The sequence below is a fragment of the Mustela nivalis genome (genome assembly GCF_964662115.1).
Source record: "Mustela nivalis genome assembly, chromosome: 19".
Lineage (NCBI taxonomy): Eukaryota > Metazoa > Chordata > Mammalia > Carnivora > Mustelidae > Mustela > Mustela nivalis.
In genome coordinates, this window is record NC_139038.1 from 38,302,123 (window position 1) to 38,320,101 (window position 17,979).

General features: G+C 61.6%; 1 protein-coding gene and 1 long non-coding RNA gene across 4 annotated transcripts; one reads left to right on the plus strand and one right to left on the minus strand.

Moving 5' to 3' along the window:
* Positions 1-3,960: 3,960 nt before the first annotated feature.
* UBE2I (ubiquitin conjugating enzyme E2 I) lies at positions 3,961-17,969 on the minus strand. 3 transcript variants are annotated; one of them, XM_082713762.1, is made up of 7 exons: positions 17,954-17,969; positions 12,328-12,404; positions 12,056-12,139; positions 10,893-10,965; positions 7,346-7,455; positions 7,128-7,207; positions 3,961-4,558 (listed from the first exon to the last, which is right to left on the minus strand). In XM_082713762.1, the coding sequence occupies exons 2-7, from the start codon at positions 12,391-12,393 to the stop codon at positions 4,495-4,497; spliced, it is 477 nt and encodes a 158-aa protein (XP_082569888.1). In that variant the 5' UTR covers positions 12,394-12,404; positions 17,954-17,969; the 3' UTR covers positions 3,961-4,494. The 3 variants fall into 3 exon arrangements, with proteins under 3 accessions (XP_082569888.1, XP_082569886.1, XP_082569887.1); XM_082713760.1 differs by lacking the exon at positions 17,954-17,969 and adding an exon at positions 16,680-16,815; XM_082713761.1 differs by lacking the exon at positions 17,954-17,969 and adding an exon at positions 12,487-12,551.
* On the plus strand, positions 17,377-17,952 carry LOC309854510. Its single transcript, XR_014306268.1, has 2 exons — positions 17,377-17,654; positions 17,807-17,952. It is a non-coding gene; the product is annotated as an uncharacterized lncRNA (long non-coding RNA).
* Positions 17,970-17,979: the final 10 nt, after the last annotated feature.

A 17,979-nucleotide genomic window follows, 5' to 3' on the forward strand; every position in this document is an offset into this window, starting at 1 on the left:
TCCCCAGAAAATCCCCCGGGCCTCCATCCACAAACACTGCCTGGGAAGGGAGAGATGGGCCCATTCTTGCCCACTCCTGTCCTCCTCCCCACCTCGGTCAGGCCTCTGTCCCGTCACACCCCTCTGCTGCCCTGGACCTCAGTTTCCCTTTTGTTGGTTAAATGGACGTAGCGGGACGCTTGGGTGGCTCAGTTTGTTGGACGACTGCCTTCAGCTCAGGTCATGATCCCGGAGTCCCGGGATCGAGTCCCCCATCGGGGCTCCCAACTCCACGGGGAGTCTGCTTCTCTCTTTGACCTTCTCCTCGCTCATGTTCTCTCTCACTGTCTCTCTCTCAAATAAATAAATAAATAAATAAATATCTTTAAAAAAAAAAAGAAATGGACGTAACAACGGCACCCACCCCTCAGCAAGGGGGCGGGGGGCGGGTCTCATCGAGGAGGCGGTACTGGGTCAGGTCCACATGGGACGGTACCCATGGCCATGGCTGCCCTCAGGGCACTCAGTTCCCACCGCTGTAGGTGTGAGGGGGTGATCCCACAGCAAGGAGAGAGGGTGGGGAGGGGGCAATGTGGAACACACATATTTCACAGCAGGAGTTGGGGCACAAAACCTCACCTAGAGAGATCAGGCTCGGCAGGACTGGTGGAGAAGTGGGGTTCACCTCCTCTGGGCTCTGGGCAGGCAGGGGGTGCGGCTTTCCCTCCGTAGGGCCAGGAGAGAACCCCCAGGCTCTGGACAGATGCTTGGCAGCTGGAGGGCAGGGAGAAGGGCAGCCCCGGAGGTGAGGGGGCGTCTCTGGAAGGCCACGCCAGCCCTCATGGTTCAAAGACGTTTGGAGCACCTGGCCGGCTCTGTCAGTGGAGCGTGCAACTCTTGATCTCCGAGTGTAGGTTCAAGCCTACATAAAAAAATAAAATTTTAGAGTAAGAAAATGGAGTAGCTTCACCTCATGCCCTCTGGTGGCAGCCCTTGGAATTGCAGGCAGAGCCCCAAGCAGGCGGGCTCCTCCCACCAGCTCCCGTCTGTTCCTGGGCACCTGTCAGGTGTGAGGGGGAGGGCAGCCATGGAGAATGGCGGGAGCAAAGCCCAGGGACTTGGACCAGGGCACTCAGGACCGCAGGAATGCGTCCCATTGCCTGTGCCATCTGGGTGGTTCTGCCAGTAGAAGATGTGGCCCCAGGTGGGAGGGGTCATGTCACCAGAAGCCAACATCTACACAGGTGAAGCCTGCACCAGGTCAGGGTGGTCTTGGGCTTCAGGCTCAGGTGCCACTGTGGGCCTGAGGTTTCTGTGGGGCTGGGGGAGGGGGCGGGAGCGGAGCAGCGGGCCCACACAGGGCTCCACAGGGCTCCGTGGGGGCCAGCCTCCTCGCCGCAGAGTGCTGTCCACTGTCTGTCCACTGAGCCTGCCCATCAGCTTCTGGCCCAGAGGCAGGTGTGTGGGACCACCTCCCAGCAAGGCCCCTTCTGCACTCACTCCTCTGTGAGGGGCCGTGGAGGGGGCAAAGGTCGTGTGCCCCATCAGGAGGCAGAGATGGGGGAGCTGAGTACCCAGCACCCTCCTCTGCACAATGGAGGGCCCAGGTTCTGAGGCTCCAGGAGCGGGAGGGGCAGCATGAGCACCAAGGGCCTCTGTCTTCAGGAGGGTGCTGAGTAGGTCCCCTGGAAATGGAGAGGTCAGGGAGGGAGAACCGAGGCCTTGGACCCGCAACTTCGTGACAGGTGCTGGGTTCCTTGGGTCTGGGGACAGCAGGGTGGACAGGACCGAGTACTCCTGCCCTGTCCCACCCCATGGTCTTAAGCCAGCCCCCTCAGTCAGGGCCAGGGCCTTTGCAGATGGGATCCCAGCATCTGGAGGACTCCAGACAAGCCTTGGGCCACAGCAACAGGAAAGCCCCCAGACCCAGCACCAAGGTCAGCTGGGGACAGAGCCTAGACCAGCATTTCTCAGGCCCCTCCCTGCTGGAGCAGGCTCAGACTGGTTCTAGGCGGCCCAAGCCAGTGTTCAGCCTGGCCCTCCAACCTCCGCCAGGCAATTTGTCGTCATGGCAACCTCAAAATGGGGGCTGCCCGTCCGTAGAGCCTGAGCTGTACCCAGAGGCTTCCGGCAGCCCCACCAGGTAAGGAGGCAGCTTTGCACACTGGACAGGTGTGATGGTGCAGATCTGGCCTGGGCGAGAACATTCTGGGAGGCCAGGGGGACTCTTGGGGACCCACTGCCCTTCCAGCCCTGGCCAGGTTTTCCCGGGAGCCCCAAGGCCAGGCTGGAGCCCCAGGCCATCCTAGACGCAGTGCTGGGGTCTGAGTTGAGGACTCACATGCAGCTGGGCATTCCTGGGGGAGGCCCGCCCCAGGAGTCAAGGCCAGCTTGGGGTCCCAGGGGGGACGCCCTGCTCTAGTAAGCCTGGGAGATGCAGGGGGCCCCTGGCCACAGGGCCAAAGTCAGCACAGGATGGGTGCCTGGTCTCCAGGGGGTCCACAGGGGCATTCCACCCTGGCTCCAGGGTCACTGGCACCCCCCTCCCCCCACTGCAAACCCCTGAGAGTCTGAGGCGGAGGGGTTGGGGGCAGGAAAAGGACACACCCTACAGGCAGTACTTTGTGGAAATGTTTTTAATTGGAGGGTTCTTAGATACAGTGGTTTATGTACTGCCCACAATTCCTTACTAATCATCCGGCACCCCATGCTGGGAACACACTCTCGACCCTCACATCGGAAACAGGACAGGCACATTGCATACTCCTGTTACAAGAGTCACATCTTTATTAAGCCAAGAACTGTGGCACAAAAGGACATTTCATTAGTGGAAATCATGACAATCTGCTAGAAACATTGATTACTTCAGAATGCTTCAACTAGAAAATATATTGAATTTCCATATATATTAACCATATACATGTGCAGCTGTTACTAAGTGTTGCTCGGTCATTACAAAATAAGACATTCTGGGAGAGGCTACAGACACACAAGCCAGCTGAGTCCCCAGGAAGGCCATCTGTATCAGAACAAATCACCAACATCAAACGTCCAGCTTCGTCCGGCTAAGCGAGCAAGCAAGGCACTGGGACCTCGGAGCCATGCAAGAACTGTGGCCGAGGAACCTCCGGACACGGCCTCCAACCTCTGTGGCCATCCTGCCGCTGGGCCCTGTCCCGATGCCCTTCCTGACCAAGGGCCCTTGCGACAGGCCGTCCCGCCCTGGCTCCGTCTATGCGCTGGAACCACAGGTGAGCCGTTGAGAGTCCCCGGAGCGGGGGATGGGGGAAAGGCGAGGTCAGCTGGTGCAGGGCCCTGAGCTCACCCGGCCTGGCCCCTGGCTTGCCTGTCTTCACCTAGGGCCTCCAGTGGCTGAGCCAGCTCCCAGACCTGTTTCCCAACTGAGCAGGCAGCTGACCTGGGGAAGCTGTGCAGTGGGCACAGGTTTTGGGGTGCTGTGTGAGCACAGCGCAGCAGGCGTCGGACCGGGCTCAGAGCCCCTCGGGAACAGGGAGGCGCCTGTGCACGGTGGCCTCAGCCTGGCCCCCGCACTTGGGGTGGGGGCTGGCGCAGCAGGCGCAGGGAGGTCGCAGGGCAGCCAGTGAGGCCAGGTGGGCACTGGAGACTGCAGGCCCGAGGTGGACACCAGCATGTGCCAGAACGAGGGGGAGCTGCTGGTGCCCCGTCTTCCCTGGGGCTGGGTCCTGCCCACGCCAGTTCTAGAAGGCTCTTGACACCACTTCCGACCTGACCCCATCCGCTCTCTGCACAGCCCCCAGACCTGGGGTGTGGGGACAGGTCCTGGACGCACGTCGTCCTCACACACAGCACTATTCAGAGGCCCAAGCCGGGCGCCACGCAGGTCCAGGCAAGGCCGGGCACAGCAGCGAGCTGGGCTCCGCGCGCCTGCTGCCGTGTGGGGGGCCGGGCACCGTGAGGCCGCCTCCTCACGCTCTTAATGACGATAATGCAACGAAAACCTTTATATAAACAGTTTATTTACTCTAAACAGCAACACAGACAAAACGCCATATAAACACAAAGGAAGTGATGCGGAAACGAGACGCCGGCAGCCTTTGGATCTGAGGCTCATAAGCAACACAACCGGGATCTGCGGGGAGCAAGGCGGGAGGGGCCGGCGGGCGGCTGCGTAGCTCTACACGGCGGGAGGCATGCCTGCATCCGCGAGCAAAGGAAACTAGCTCCTCGGGGCTCATCGAAGTATAAAAGTTTATAATTTTACAGCAGTTGAAATACTGACATCAATATTAAAATAAAAGCAAGTTTTACATAACAATCAAAAATACAAAAGACCGAAGGAAGAGACCCTGTATGAAAAACCGGGCAGCTCAGCGCGTCGAGGACTGCGTGCCAGCGGCGGAAATGGAAAATGGCGCCCGCCCCCCTCCCAGGTGACTAGTAATTGTACAGAGCAACGTCAGATTTGCAAAAATGTTGTAAACAAGTTCTTGCCAAACCAATCCCTTCCTTCTTACGCTGCTGTGTGGTCGCTGCTTATGAAGGCGCGAACTTCTTGGCTTGTGCTCGAACCCTCTTCTCGTACTCCACTCTGTTTTGGCTGAGGAGGAGGTCAAGAGAGAGACAGATCAGCAGGCGCGGCCCCCTCGGGGCCCGGGGCGTCACCGGTCACCAGACGCAGAGCAGGCTCAGAGGGCAGCCTCTGATCGGAAAGGCCCTGGGGGCGGCCAGGCGTGTACCGCGCTCTAAGCCGGAAGCAGCTGCTTTCGTTCTGGAGAGAAAGTCCAGATTGCTGGGCACGAATCTTGGCTACAGATGGACGGGACTCCTGCTTGTTTCCCTGTGGGGCCCTGAGGGCCAACAGAAGCTCCAGGGCTGACCTGGGACCCTGCCCAGAGCCCAGGTGCAGTGTGTGCACGTGGGGACACTCGCCTGGGGGTGTGGAGTGCTCCCCGCATGGAAGCTAGGGGTCCCCCCAAGCTGTGCTCTCTCCATGGACGCCTCTCAGGACACTGCTCCAAGTCACTGTGGCCCAGGCCCCGGGCACGATGGGGCTCTCAGGGTGGAGGGACAAAGGGCCCCAGAGGGGACTTCCCTCAAGGGGCAGCGGGCTCCAGCGAACACACCACAGTGGTAGCCACCTGCCCGGGCCACGGAGAGCTGCAGCATCAAGGCCACAGGACTCCTGTCTGCAGCCCGTTCCAGCCCCAGAGCTCCAGGGCAGGGGCAGCCAGGCCGGCTGTCCACCGCCAGGGGAGCCCCTGTGGCCCGCAGTGGCCAGCGGAGCTGTTCCAACGTGCTCTTAAAAGGGACGCTGATGGGAGAAGTCGTGGCAACAAGGGCAGGCCAGGACTGGTGGCGACGCTTCCCGGAGCAGGAAAGATACCCAGCAGCCCCAGGGGAGCGGCCACACACCCCGCCGGGTCTGCTGGTGCACCACAGCTAGCCTCCAGTCCTGTTGCCCCGGCGCTGGGAAGAGACACGAAGAAGGCCGGCTGCTTATGGGGACACTGCGGTGCCTGTGGCCACCATCAGCCACAATGAGCATCACCCATGACAAAGCGCACACCGGGGGGCGCCTGGGTGGCTCAGTGGGTAAAGCCTCTGCCTTTGGCTCAGGTCATGATCCCAGGGTCCTGGGATCGAGCTCCACATCGGGCTCTCTGCTCGGCGGGGAGCCTGCCTCCCCCTCTGTCACTGTCATTCCACCTGCCTGTGCTCTGTCTCTGACAAATAAATAATCTTAAAATAAATAAATAAATAAGTGATCTTAAGAAAACAAAAAACAAAAAAACCCTCGCGCACCAGGCCAGCCAAGTTCTCGGAAGGCCCGAGACCTCCTCAGCTCTGCAGGCCACTTGGTCTGTCACGAGAACGCGGTGTGTCCTGAGTGGCCTCATATGCGAGGCTTAGACCGCCGTGTCAGTGCGGACAGATGGCCCGGTGACATCGCACAGCACCCGGCTCAGGACCAAGGGAGAGGATGGATCTCCTGAGTCACTGTGAGTGCACACACGCCAACAGGACACGGGACCTGCTGCTGAGCCCCACTGGGACAGGCCCCGGCCCTGGCTGGGCGCATCCTGCTGCTCGCTCCTGGCCAACACTGGGCTGGGCCTAGGACCTGAAACCACTTTGGGGGGACAAATGCAACGCCTGCAACCTGGCACTTCTCTCAGGTACTCCCCGGACGCGCCACCTGGCAATGTCCAGAGCGGCAGGAGAATGGTCCTGACCTCAGCTTTGACCCTTGGCACTGCTGATTCCAGAAACGTCCCCCAGGAGGAACATGCCCCAGCCTCTCCCCTATGTTAGCCCCATCGGTCCCAGCTTTCCAAATGTGGAGCAGCAGGGGGCCAGAGTCCCCTCCCTGGCATAAGGCCCCTAACCCGGGCCAGCCTAAGAGGCTGGCGGACATGGCCAAGGGACCCAGGACCCACAACCGTGGGGCCTCTGCTCAAGCACAGGGCTCTCTCTGCAGCTGACTGGCACAGGCCTGGGAATCTATCCTGGTCACTGCCTCCCTCAGCGCAGGCGGTGGGCAACACAGTACCACGCAGGGAAGGGCTGGGGCGAGGAGTGAACTCCTGATATCTGGTGGGGACAGCATGGCAGCTAGGTGACCCAGATCAAGCCAGGAGTACCGCTCCCCTATGGCCCACATCTAGGCCTGGGAGGAGCAGCAAGATGGAAACGGCGGGAGCTGTGGGGCCCCTGGGGAACCATGATACTGAACATGCCTCCTTTGGTGCCCACACCCGGGGGCCTTGCCCTCTGAGCTGCATTGGGGTTCACCAAGGCACCTGGTTTGCCTGGCCACAGCTTATCAGGGACAAAGTAGCCAATGGGAGCCTATGTCATCCAACCTCCGTCTCCTGACTGCCCCCCCAACCCTTAACCAACAGTGCTGTGGCGATACTGGCCCTGGTCACCTGTTCTTGCTCACCACAGGCCCTTTGCACATGGACCTCCCACTGCCTACAGGGCCTGCCTACTTGCTTCCCGGCCTCAGACGCTTCCGTGCCCACCTCACTCGGTCTCCTGGTCACGGGTCGAGTCTCAGGGCCATGCAAGAAGGCCAATGGGAGTGGCAGCCTGGGCCGGACTTCTAGGGAAGCGTGTACAAGCCAACATGCGGCCACGTCAAGGGCAGCCGGACCAGTACTTACCAGTAAATCGTGTAGGCCTCTGCTTGAGCTGGGTCCTGGATATTTGGTTCATTTAGAAGTTCCTGTATTCCTAACAAGATCTGTTTAAGAAATAAAGAAAACACGGAGCTCAGCGGTAAAATACCAAGCTTTCCTAGAACACTGGCCCCGGCTTCAGAGCAAGACCACCGTCCTCTGGCCCCACAGAAAGGCTGAGGCTGGCCCCCTGCACCTCGTACCTGCTTAATTGTGATGGCTGGCCTCCAGTCCTTGTCCTCCTCGAGGATGGACAGGCACACTGTGCCCGAAGGGTACACGTTCGGGTGAAACAGTGGTGGCTCAAATTTACCTGCGGCAGAGAGAGGAAGGAAACACGTTTCTGTGGCAGCTGCTGTCCCCTCCCCTGCATTGGGTGCCTTGCTGGCCAGCAGGCATGCGGTTCAGAATGGGGGCTGCGAGGTGGCAGTGTGGGCAGGGCGCACAGTTCCCAGACTCAGGGGCGAAGCCATGTGGTTGCCTAGGTCCCCGGCCCTAGTCACCCTCACCCACCTCCCAAAGCCAGCCCAGATGTGGGAAGGAGGGCAGCTGTAGCAATGAGACAGTCCTGGGGGCACAGTGGAGGGCAGGAACTGAGACCCTTCCAAACAAGTGGCCATTTTCAGAGCAAATCACCCTGCTTTGAAGAGAGGCCTGTAGGACCTCACACTATACCCCTCCACATTTTTTAAAACACAAAAACTAAACCAAACCAAAACAAAACAAAAAAACCACAATAGGAAACTGTAAAATGTATAAGAACAAGAACTGCCTTGAACCCACCCTGGGACGGTCCCACTGCTAAGGTCTGAGGCCATTTCTCTTCATGTGGGCACCCTCCCCCTCCCCCCCGTACTTACATTCACCCAGAAAAGCACGAAGGAGGCAGAGCAGCTGGAGGATCCCAAAACAGACCGCTGGAGCCGCCCCGAGCTGCTCTTCGCCCCCAGCACGCGAGCAGCACCCCGGCGGGGACTCCTCAGATGCAGGCGCTGTGGCAAGTGTCCCCCCACACCCCACCCCGGAACCACCTCTGCTCGCACCCGGCCGCCGTAGACAAAGCCGTGAGCAGGCGTTGTGTGTCCGTCCTGAAAAGGAGGCAGTGCCCGTGTGCAGCTTCCGTGAGCCCAGCAGAGCCAGCCAGGCCCCGTGGAGCTCTGCCGTCCCCCTAAGGAGCGGCAGCCGCCTCCTGCGACTCGGGCCGGTGCTGCCCTGGAGACCCCGGGGGCGAGTGCCACACACAGTGCTCTTTTCAAAACACCTATCAAGTCTTGTCCGTTTGCCAGTGGGGCCATCCCGACTCGCCGAGCGCCACGCACATTCTGGCCACAAGCCCCATCTGGTGGGCCTCACGGGAACCTTCTTCCGTGCCGTGGATGCCTTTTCGCTCTTCCTCTGGTCCCTCCAGTGAGCACAACCCCTGGTCTGCGTCTCATCTGAGGGGCGGGTCTGCTGTGTTACCGAGGAAAGCGCACGGTCGAGGGAGCAGCCGCTTCCCCTGAAGTCCTGACCCCAATTCTGGTCCCCGCTGGCTCCCTCTGCCTGGAGAGGTCCCTGCCCCGAGGTGTCACAGGGCCCACCGCTGACTCCCACGAGGACTCTGGGTCCAACTGCGTGTCATCGTGTCAGGTCCTCCCCTCCGGTGGCTGTGGGCCAGCCCCCACTGCCCACCATGGGCTCGTCCACGGACCCTGGGGCTGCCTCCGGCTTCCGGCGAGCACACGTGTGTCTGGATAATCACCTGGTTAGCGCAGCTGGTGCCCGGGCAGGCCCAAGCCCGGCTCCAGCAGACACGGTGCAGACACAGCGCATACACGGCAGGTGGCGGGCCCCGACTAATCGGCCCTTTCCACCCTGGCCACACGTGGCTTGCAAATGTCCGGTGACAGAGCTGGGCACCTTCCTTCTCTCTGCAGGTTGGCAGGGACGACAGCCTCTCTCGCGAAGGGCCTGCTGGCTGGCGGGCTCTCTGCCTTTTCCTCACTGACCGCGTGCGTGCCCTTCAGGTACTCAGGGTACGTGCTCAGGATCACCTGGAACCTTCTCCACACCCCACTCTGCCGCTGTCCCCGGGGAAGGCCTGCTCTAGGTGTCTTGCAATCCGCTTGCAGGCTGCTCCGCCCCCAGGGGGCGCCCTGTGTCACTGCTCAAAGTTTAAGGGACCCAAGGAATGGAGGTGCCACCTCCTACCCACTCCCTTCCTCTCAGAGCCCTAAGGCTCCACCTCTGCGTGGGGCATCCAGATCTCTCTGGGAGGCTGATTCCCTCCTCCTTCTGCTGTGATGCCCCATGGTCTGTTACTTAGGGCACCCTCTCCCCACACCTCTTGCTCCTTCCGTCAAGAACTGAGCCACCCTGCGTGTGGCGGCTCTGCTCCGCGGGCCTGCGTCTCCCATCACCGGGTCCCCGCGGCTGGGGCATCGAGGTCCCATCTTGCCCATCCCGCTGTCAAGGCCGGGTACCCGCTCCTGACGGGCCTCTGCCTGGGCCTCACAACCACCCCCGGCACTCTGAGGGCCAAGCCACTCTCCACCCTCTGCGCCTCTACCTGCCAGGGTCCCCGTGGCCACTGCCACACAAATGTGCTTGGACTGTACCTGGGATCACACGTGCCCCACAGACAGGCTTTGAGACAACAGACACCCTCACAGCACTGGGGCTTCCCATCCATCCGGGGAACCCAGGTCCTTGTGTCGGAACCTGTCCTTGGCTTCTGTGTTGTGCTCCAGACCCTCCAGTCTGGAGGTATGAACTCTGGGTGGATTCACTCCCGTGTCTGAGGCTACTGTAGCACCTGGTTGGAACGCTTCACTTGTAGCAACTCCAGGAAAACAGGTTTTTGCACGTTAACCTCTCATTCCACAACCTTCACAAGCCAGCGCCGGGAAGAAGACTTGCAGCCCGTCTCCCTTTCATGCTCTTTTGTGGGCATTTTTCTCTTCCTTGTTGCATTTGCTCAAACTTCCATATTGAACAGAATTGAGAAAAGCAACTAAAATGTATCTCATTTTTCAGTGAAGGCAGTCATTTGAAGGGACAGCTGCACGTGATGAAAGTATCCGAACAGCAGAGAATCACCCCGAACAGTCTTCATCGCAGTGGTTACCCCGCTAATCATTGATTTCTCAAGTTCTTCTGGTACATGCCCTCATAATGGAAAACGTACTTCTATCTTCTGAATAAATAACTGCAGGGTAAACGTTTACACATGGCCTGGCCTTGCCACGGGCTGTGCACACACGGAGACACGTGTTCACTGCCTAACTGACCGACCACAGACAGGGCTGGGGGAACCTCTGGCCACAAAGCAGGAGGGACTTGTAGGCCCTCACTGCCACAGTTCTGCCACAGTGCACAGCACTGTGTGAGGCACCGTGGTCTGCCCGGGCTGCACACATAAAACTGTTACCAGCAGGGAGAGTGACACTGAGTGAGGGACACAAAGCTGTCTGGGTGGGGAGGCCCTGGACTGTGGTCTTTCACATGCCCATCCCTGCCGGGGCTGGAGGTGGTGGCACCTTCTCCCCAGGAGGCACAAAGAGCCCGGGAGCCTCCCAGTGATCACAGCCAGAATCTGTGACCCAGCCCACTGTGTGTGCCTCCCAGCCCAGGGGGCTCGAATGAGCTCCGATCCACAGCCAGGCTCAGGGACAGGAGTCCCCAGAGTCGCCCCCCAGAGAACACAGGACCGCAGATCTCTGTTGGAACGTGCCGGAGCAGAGTGACTCTGGCAGACTTCGCTCTACTCACATTTTGGGGGTGAGGATGGGTAATCGTCTTTGAAAAGCATCCGGAGCTTAAACAAGCCTCCTTCCCAGGGAGTCTGTTGGGAAACAAAGCAGCGGTTAGGAGCGCGGCAGGCTGAGCTCAGAAAAGCCGGCATTTGCAGCCCGTCCCCCGGCACCATCCCAACAGAGAGGTGGACTCCTAAACTGGCCCAAAGACCAGCTGCCCCCATGACAGAGCTGTAAGTGTCTTCATGGCCTTCCAGGGGGCCTGGAAAGAGCCCTCCCTGGGGAGGAGTGGGGCTGAGGTTGGACTTCTGGAAAGATAGCAGGGACTTGGCAGCCCCTATGACCCCAGGACTGGGGGGAGTGGGTCGCGGTCAGATCTCCATCTAAGCAGCTGCATCGAGGCCCCTCCCTCCAGCTCTGTGACCCCACAACCCTCCGCAGCCTCCTCTGGGAGGAAGACGGCCACCCCCGCTGCAGCCTCAGACAAGGGGCGGAGAATGGTCACAGCACAGGCAGAGGCGCAAGCTGGCCGCCGAACCCAGACCCAGACTCCGTCACCACGCAAAGCCATGTCCTACCCCCACCGGCTTCACAGAGGAAGAGGAGGTTCCTGGACGGTCACCACGAACCACAGGGGAAAGAAAACAGGCGACAAGGCCTTGGGAACAATGGGGACACCTCAGGGGCTTCCTCTTCCCTTTGGGGTCATCCCGGAAAAGCTGGACACAGGGTTGTGGGAGATCCTCACTCCCATATGCTTCCAGCATGCTGGTTCCCAACGGCCCTGGCATGCTCAGGCTGCACAAAGCTTTCCCAGGTGGCCCACAGGGAGCGTCTGCATCTGAGCAGCAGTAGCTGGCCCGGGGGCCAGCTTAAAGACCGCCGGGACCAGCATCACGAGCTCGGAGCTGAAGGACAAGCGTGAAGGCCCTCAAAGCTCCTCTTGCCCCAGAAATGAAGCACGTTCTGGCCCCCAGGCTTGGTGGAGGTGTGGCATCCACCCCTCTCCACAGCCCGGCTCCCCTTTCTCAATTACAAGTGCCCATGGGGCGGGGCTGGGGGCGTCACAGGTCACCCTATCCCTGCCCCCCCAGGGGGATGGGGCCAGGGCCTGTGGGGCCAACATGGGGCAGGCTGGCCGGAGGTAAGAGCAGCTCCGGTAAGAACAGCCTCTCTTACCCCTTTCTTCCCCGGAATGGCGCACTCCCAGTTCATGAGGTTCATCGTGCCGTCGGGATTCTTTGTCGGGACGGCCACAAAGCCCTGAGAGAAAACAAGCACACAGGCACATCAGTGCCACGAATCCCGGCTCGCCCGCTCGCAGAACCGTCCTGTGACCCCAGCTAGCACTCTGCACAGCGTGTGACAGGCCCGAGCGGAAAGGGGACTTCCCGGTTTCCACAGGGGAATCGAGTTCACTCTGCTGCGTGCAGAAATAAAGCTTTCCTTACAAACGGGTGGTCCTTCCTCCAGGCTTTCCGCTCCTGGGCGAGTCTACTGAGGGCGATCCCCGACATGTTCAAAGTCCCTGGAAGAGACCAGACAGAGCAAGCAGTTAATTCAGGCAGCCCTCAGGCTCCCCGCCGCCCCCAGGGCCTCAAGGCACACACCGCGGGCACAGCGAGGCCGGGGTGCAGGAACGCCGAGGCGCAGGCCTGGGGCCACACGGCTGTCAGGTGCTGCGCAGGGAGAGCCCGCCAGCACCCTCGCCCTGCTCTCCTGTGTCCCATGGTGGCAGGCTAGAGCAACAGGGATCCCGAGCTCACTGTCACACTCCTCACTGTCAGACTCCACAGGAAACGCAAGGACAAGGTGAGGCTGTCCACAGTACCGCCTGACGACAGGGAGGGGGCCGTGGGTGTGGCAGGGTGCTCTCCTGTGCCAGCGGAGATGCAGGCGGGGTGCCATCAGGCCCCAGCTTAGAATTTAAATTCCGGTCTGGCCAGGAGAATAATCCTTGTTCTTAAAAGCAATGGAGTAGAAAAGCGCCCCAGGGCGGACAGCTGTCCAAGCGCATCACAGACAAGTCCCTAGATCACACCTAGCCCACAGCACCCAAGAGACCTACCTCTCACCACGGCCCCCAGCACTGTCCTCTGTCCCCTCCACTTTTGCATCCCACAGCACCCCCATCCCCTGGCGGGTCAAGGCCTGTCTGCCATTCACTTCAGGAGAGTCAGCAGAAGGTTGGTGTGGCAGCAGGGAGCACCCAGGAAGGCCAGAAGACACCCCGGCAGGCCTGCAGGCAGGTCAGCCCACAGCCCGCCTGCTGTGTCCACCTGTCCTGGGAGTGGGCACAGGAGTGGAGTGGGGGGGAGGGCGGCTCAAAGACCTGCCGTTCCTCGCAGGACCTCCAGACCACCCCCACCCCCACCCCAGCCCAGAGTCCCCCGTGCACAGCCCCGCACAACCTGCAGCTCAAGCGGACTGTCTAGGCCGCTGCTTCCCCAGCGGGGCCCAACAGGCCGGCGCCCCCAGCTGCCCTCAGAGAGTCTGACCCGAGGTCCGTCTGGTGGTCCTCAAAGTCCACGGAAACGCTGGAGATACCCAGAACCCAGCACTTCCCTTAGACAAAGCTTGACAAGACGAAGAAGGTGTCTGGAAGAGAACACCGACCCTTCGGGCTTCTACAGAAGGCGGGTAACAGGTCCTTCCGCTCTTGCGGGGGGAGATGCAACACCCCACGTGCCTGAGTGCGACACAGGGTTCTGCACACCACGAGGGCTCTCAGCCAGACTCAGAAGGACAACCTCCCAGCCATGCTTCCTGGCTCAGGCTCAACTACCTGTCCCTAGCCAGGCTCAACACAGACCTAGGAACAACCAGAAGAGAAACCCAGAAAGCAAGGTTCCGGCTAAGCAGGGAACCTCAACTCGAAGCCAGCTAGGGCCCCCCGCCCTTCCTGTTAGCCACTCCTGTGCAGCAGCCCCCAGCCCAGCTCAGGCTGACCTTTGACTGCCCCCGAGCCCTCCGATCCACATCACACTCGTCGCTCCGGCCCCCGCTGCTCCCCCGCAGTTACCCCACTCCCAGTCTCTGAGCGACACACACCCTGGCCAGGGCCCACACCGTTGTGCAGCAGGAGTGAGGCCAACAGCTCAACAGAGACCAGCCCTAGACTCTCCAAGTGGGGTCCTGGGTGCTTGTCAGAAATGTATATCCTCCAGGTCCCTGGGGCTCTCAGTCAGGAACTCTGGGTAGGGCCCAGTGCTCAGGGTTTAGGAGGCTCTTGGACAATTCTTTTCCCAAGAAGTAAGTTAAGTGGAACGAGGGGTCTGGGAATGGCCGTCCCAGAGAGCCACCGCTGTCCCTGGTGTCCTGCAAGAGCCCAGGTCTCAGGAAGTGGGGTGAGTCACGACAAAGCGCCAGACCAGCTAGACGCCAACCCGTTTCAAAAAACGTGTACTGAGATTATAACACGAAAAAATCACAGGTTTCCACTCATGATGCATGGCCGTAAGGATGATGGAACAGATCTGACCCCAGAACACACCTTGTAACAAATGCCCAACCTTACTGGACCTCAAAATCATGTACAAACTAGACACCGCCATGCTAGGACCAAAAAAGACCTCCAATTCAGCACCACAAGATCCCAGCATTCTAGTCTGCACCCTTCGTCCCCATCCCTGTGCAGACCAGACCACCAGGAACATGACGCCATGGGTGTCTGGGACCACCCTTGCACACACCTGCCCAGATCTCCTTCACAGCACAGCACCCCTGTCTGGAGTATCTATCCGGGCAGAAGCGGAGCCCAGGGTACATGTCCTCTGGTCAGATGCAGGCAATAATGACCCTGAGACTGAAAATCCTTCACCTCCACGTGTTTCTCAAACTCTTGCCCCAACAACGACCCCAGGGTCAGCAGAGACGCCCTTCCCTGCAAGAGACTCGAGGACAAGGCACACTCTTGCCCCTGGCACTTGGCAACACTCCCCCGGGCCCCCCAAGCAGACAGCACAAGTTGGCAGGTCGCTTCTGCCAAATCAGCCGGCACAGAGGTTTGGTGCCCAAACACAAGACTGACAAGCACTTCTTTTAAGTGAGATACAAGGTCCCTGCGAATTTGAGCTCAGCCAGGAATCAAAACAGGTTCCTGAAACCCCAGGCCCGCCCAAGCGATCCTGAGTACGTCTGCTTGCTGACCCTGTGTCACAACCCTGCTGCAGGCCACCTCCTCTGCCCTGAAGACCGGACAGAGCCCAGATCCTAGATCCTAGCTGTGTGAGCTGTCCCACCTTGTGGGAGGTAATGAGGGGTGGTGCCATGAGAGCTCCTGCAGCCCCCTCCTCAGGGGTGCCGATGGGCCAGATGGGGCGCCAAAGCAGGTTTCTGCCATCAGGGCGAAGAGCCACAGGTGCACAGCTGCCTGGTCTCGGTCTCAAGTAGAGACCTGGTCTCTAAAACATGCTTCCACTCCCACCGGCCTCCCGCTGTCTGCAACAAAGCAGCCCATTTGTTACATTTTAACTACAACACAGAAGGGCTCATTCAGGATCCCACAGAAAACCCAAGCTAACAGACCTGCACTTAGGGAGCAGGTAATGCAGGTACAGGTTAACCAGACACTACAGAACAGCAGGGGCGAGATGAAGACTGTCTCTGAACCACAGGCAGAGTGGGAGGTCTGCCCTCCACCTCCCTCCACCGCTCCCACACTGGGATGTACTAGAAGATGCTCTCCTCCAATCCTGCCCTGCTCCCCGAGGGCAAGAACCCCAGAGCCACTTCCTGGCTGCCCAAGTGCCCGCAAGTCTCTTCTCTCCCCCTTCCTCAGGCTTCTCAGTCTGTAAAATGGGTGAAAGCCCCTAAAACAGGCCACAAACAATGCAGAGAAAGTGGGGGTTCATCTCCCTTTCTCTGGGAAGAGAAGTGGAGATGCACCCCCACTTTCTGTGAAGTCGGTTCTCTACCCAAAGGCAGTTCCTGAACAGCAAGAAATATTCAGGGCTCCAGACCCTAGACGGCAACAAGTCGAAAGCCAGCTGTGCAGACCCAAGAACTGAGGATATTCCCGCACTACACCCAGCGAGCCAGCCACGGCCGCGATCCGGAGCCACCGTGCCCGCCCCTCCTTCTGCTCTCGGAGCTACCAAGTCCGCCCTCCGTTCAGCCCGCACAGAGCGACCTCCTGGAAGCCTCCCTGCAGCGCTCCGTTCGGGTCCCACCAAGCGCGAGCGGCGCGCTTCAAAGGCAGAAGAAAACTCGGACGGCTCCGCTCTCCAGACCCCCGCCAGGCCCGCCGGCGCGGCCGCACTCCGCCACTTGGAGCTCCTCCTGCCGTGCACGCTCTCCCCGGCTGCCAAGCGCCACAGGTCTGTGTGCAGACCGTGACCCCGGAAACGAATTTCCCTGGGGCGGAGGAGAACCGCGGCGGCGGGGCGGCCCAGGCTCGCGTCCCTGTCAACAGCGGCCGCTGCCAGCAGCAGCTCGGGGACGCCGCCGCGCGCGCGCCAGGGGGCCGTTCTCCCCGCTCCCGAACGGGCGCGCGGCGGGGGCTCGAAGGGCCTGCCAGCCGCGACCCCAGCCAGGCCCGGCGGGGGCGGGGGCGGGCCCGAGGCCGGTGGGACCCGGGACGCGGTGTGTGGGGGTAAGCCGCACGGCCGCGGCTCCCAGGCGGACCTGACCCCAGGGCGCGGGGACCCTGCCCGGAGCCGGGGTGCGCGGAGCAGGCCGGGCCGGGAGTCGGGGGTGAGGAGGCGCCCGCCCGGCCCGGGCCCGATGGCGGCCGAGGCCCCTGCGCCCCGAGGCCGGCCCCCGCCCGCGCCTTCCGCCGCCCACCCGCGCCCCCCGCGCTCACCTCGGGCGGCCGCGGCCCGGCGAGCGAGGCGGACGAGGCGGCGGCGGCGGCGGCGGCGGCGCTCCCTTTGTCTCGGGACTTCCCTCCCGAGCCCGCTCCGCGCGCAGCCCGAGCGCTCCGAGGACCCCGGCGGGCGGGGCGGGGCGGGGCCTGCGAGGACTGCCCGTCGCGCGCCTGCCCCGCAAGCTGCCGGCACCGCCCCCGCGACCCCCGCCGCCTGCGCCCCCGCGCGCCGCCCGCCGCCCGCGCCCTGTCGCCGCGGGCCCGCGCTCTGGGACCGGCTTGGGAGCCTGGTCCGGGTGCGACTTTCCAGTCAGGCGGCGCTGCGGACACCTGCGCCCTTAAAGGAGCCGCGTCCCCGATTGGAGGGAGCGTCGGCAAACTCCCCCTCGTGATGCGTGCGTCCACTCGAGGACACGCCGGCGGGCAGCAGGGGCAGAGGGAGGCCGAGATCTCCAAGGGCTCCCCGGATGCCGCGCGGGCAGCTCTTCGGGCACGGGTCCCGGAGGTCTCCTTGGGGTTGGGGGTAGGGGCCGGGGGGAAAAGACCACTGAGGCCTAAGGATCCCCTGAAGCGTCGCAGCACGGTGACGGTCCCCGGAGCACGGCGGCCGTGAAGCCCCTTGCTATTGGCCGGTTCGGGGCCCTGGGCGGGGCGTCCGTCGAAGCCGCCCAATGAGTTGACCCGGTACAAGAGGCCGAGTCGCGACCCGACCGACGGGAGGAGAAGAGCGGACGCTCCCTAACCCGGGGCTGGCCGGGGGTGGGGGCGGGGCGCCAGGGCTTCAGGCGGGTGGGGGAGGGGAGAGGAGAGGATGGGCGGGCTGGCCCGTAGCGAATACTGGCCCCTCCCGGCCTCTCCGGGCGCCTCCCCGTCGGGCGCGCCTCGCTGCCCAAACTCCAGCCCCCGGTGCGGGAGCAGGCGCCTTCCAAGGTCAGCCTGCTCCGCCCGTGGACGCCTTGGGGTTAGGCGTTGGTAGGTGTCCCCCCTCCCCCAATCCGAGCAGCGGCGGGTGGAGGGCATCGCGCACTCAGGCTGCACGGCGTGGAGTGGGGGGCGCTGGACTGCCGAAGCAACTCGCATCCATTCACTCCTTTTCCTCCGTTTCTCCTCCCTCCTCTCCCCAGAAACCCTAGTTGGAACTGCTGAGGCTGCGGGCTTCTCCAGCGTTAGGAACCATAGGTTGGTCCGGCGTCCAGCGGCCGCTCAGGGCATGCATTCCGTGGGCTCCCGGCCGTCCTGTTTCTTGGGGGAATAAAACGACGGCGTCTCACCAGTCTCGAGATGGGGGGAGGGGGCC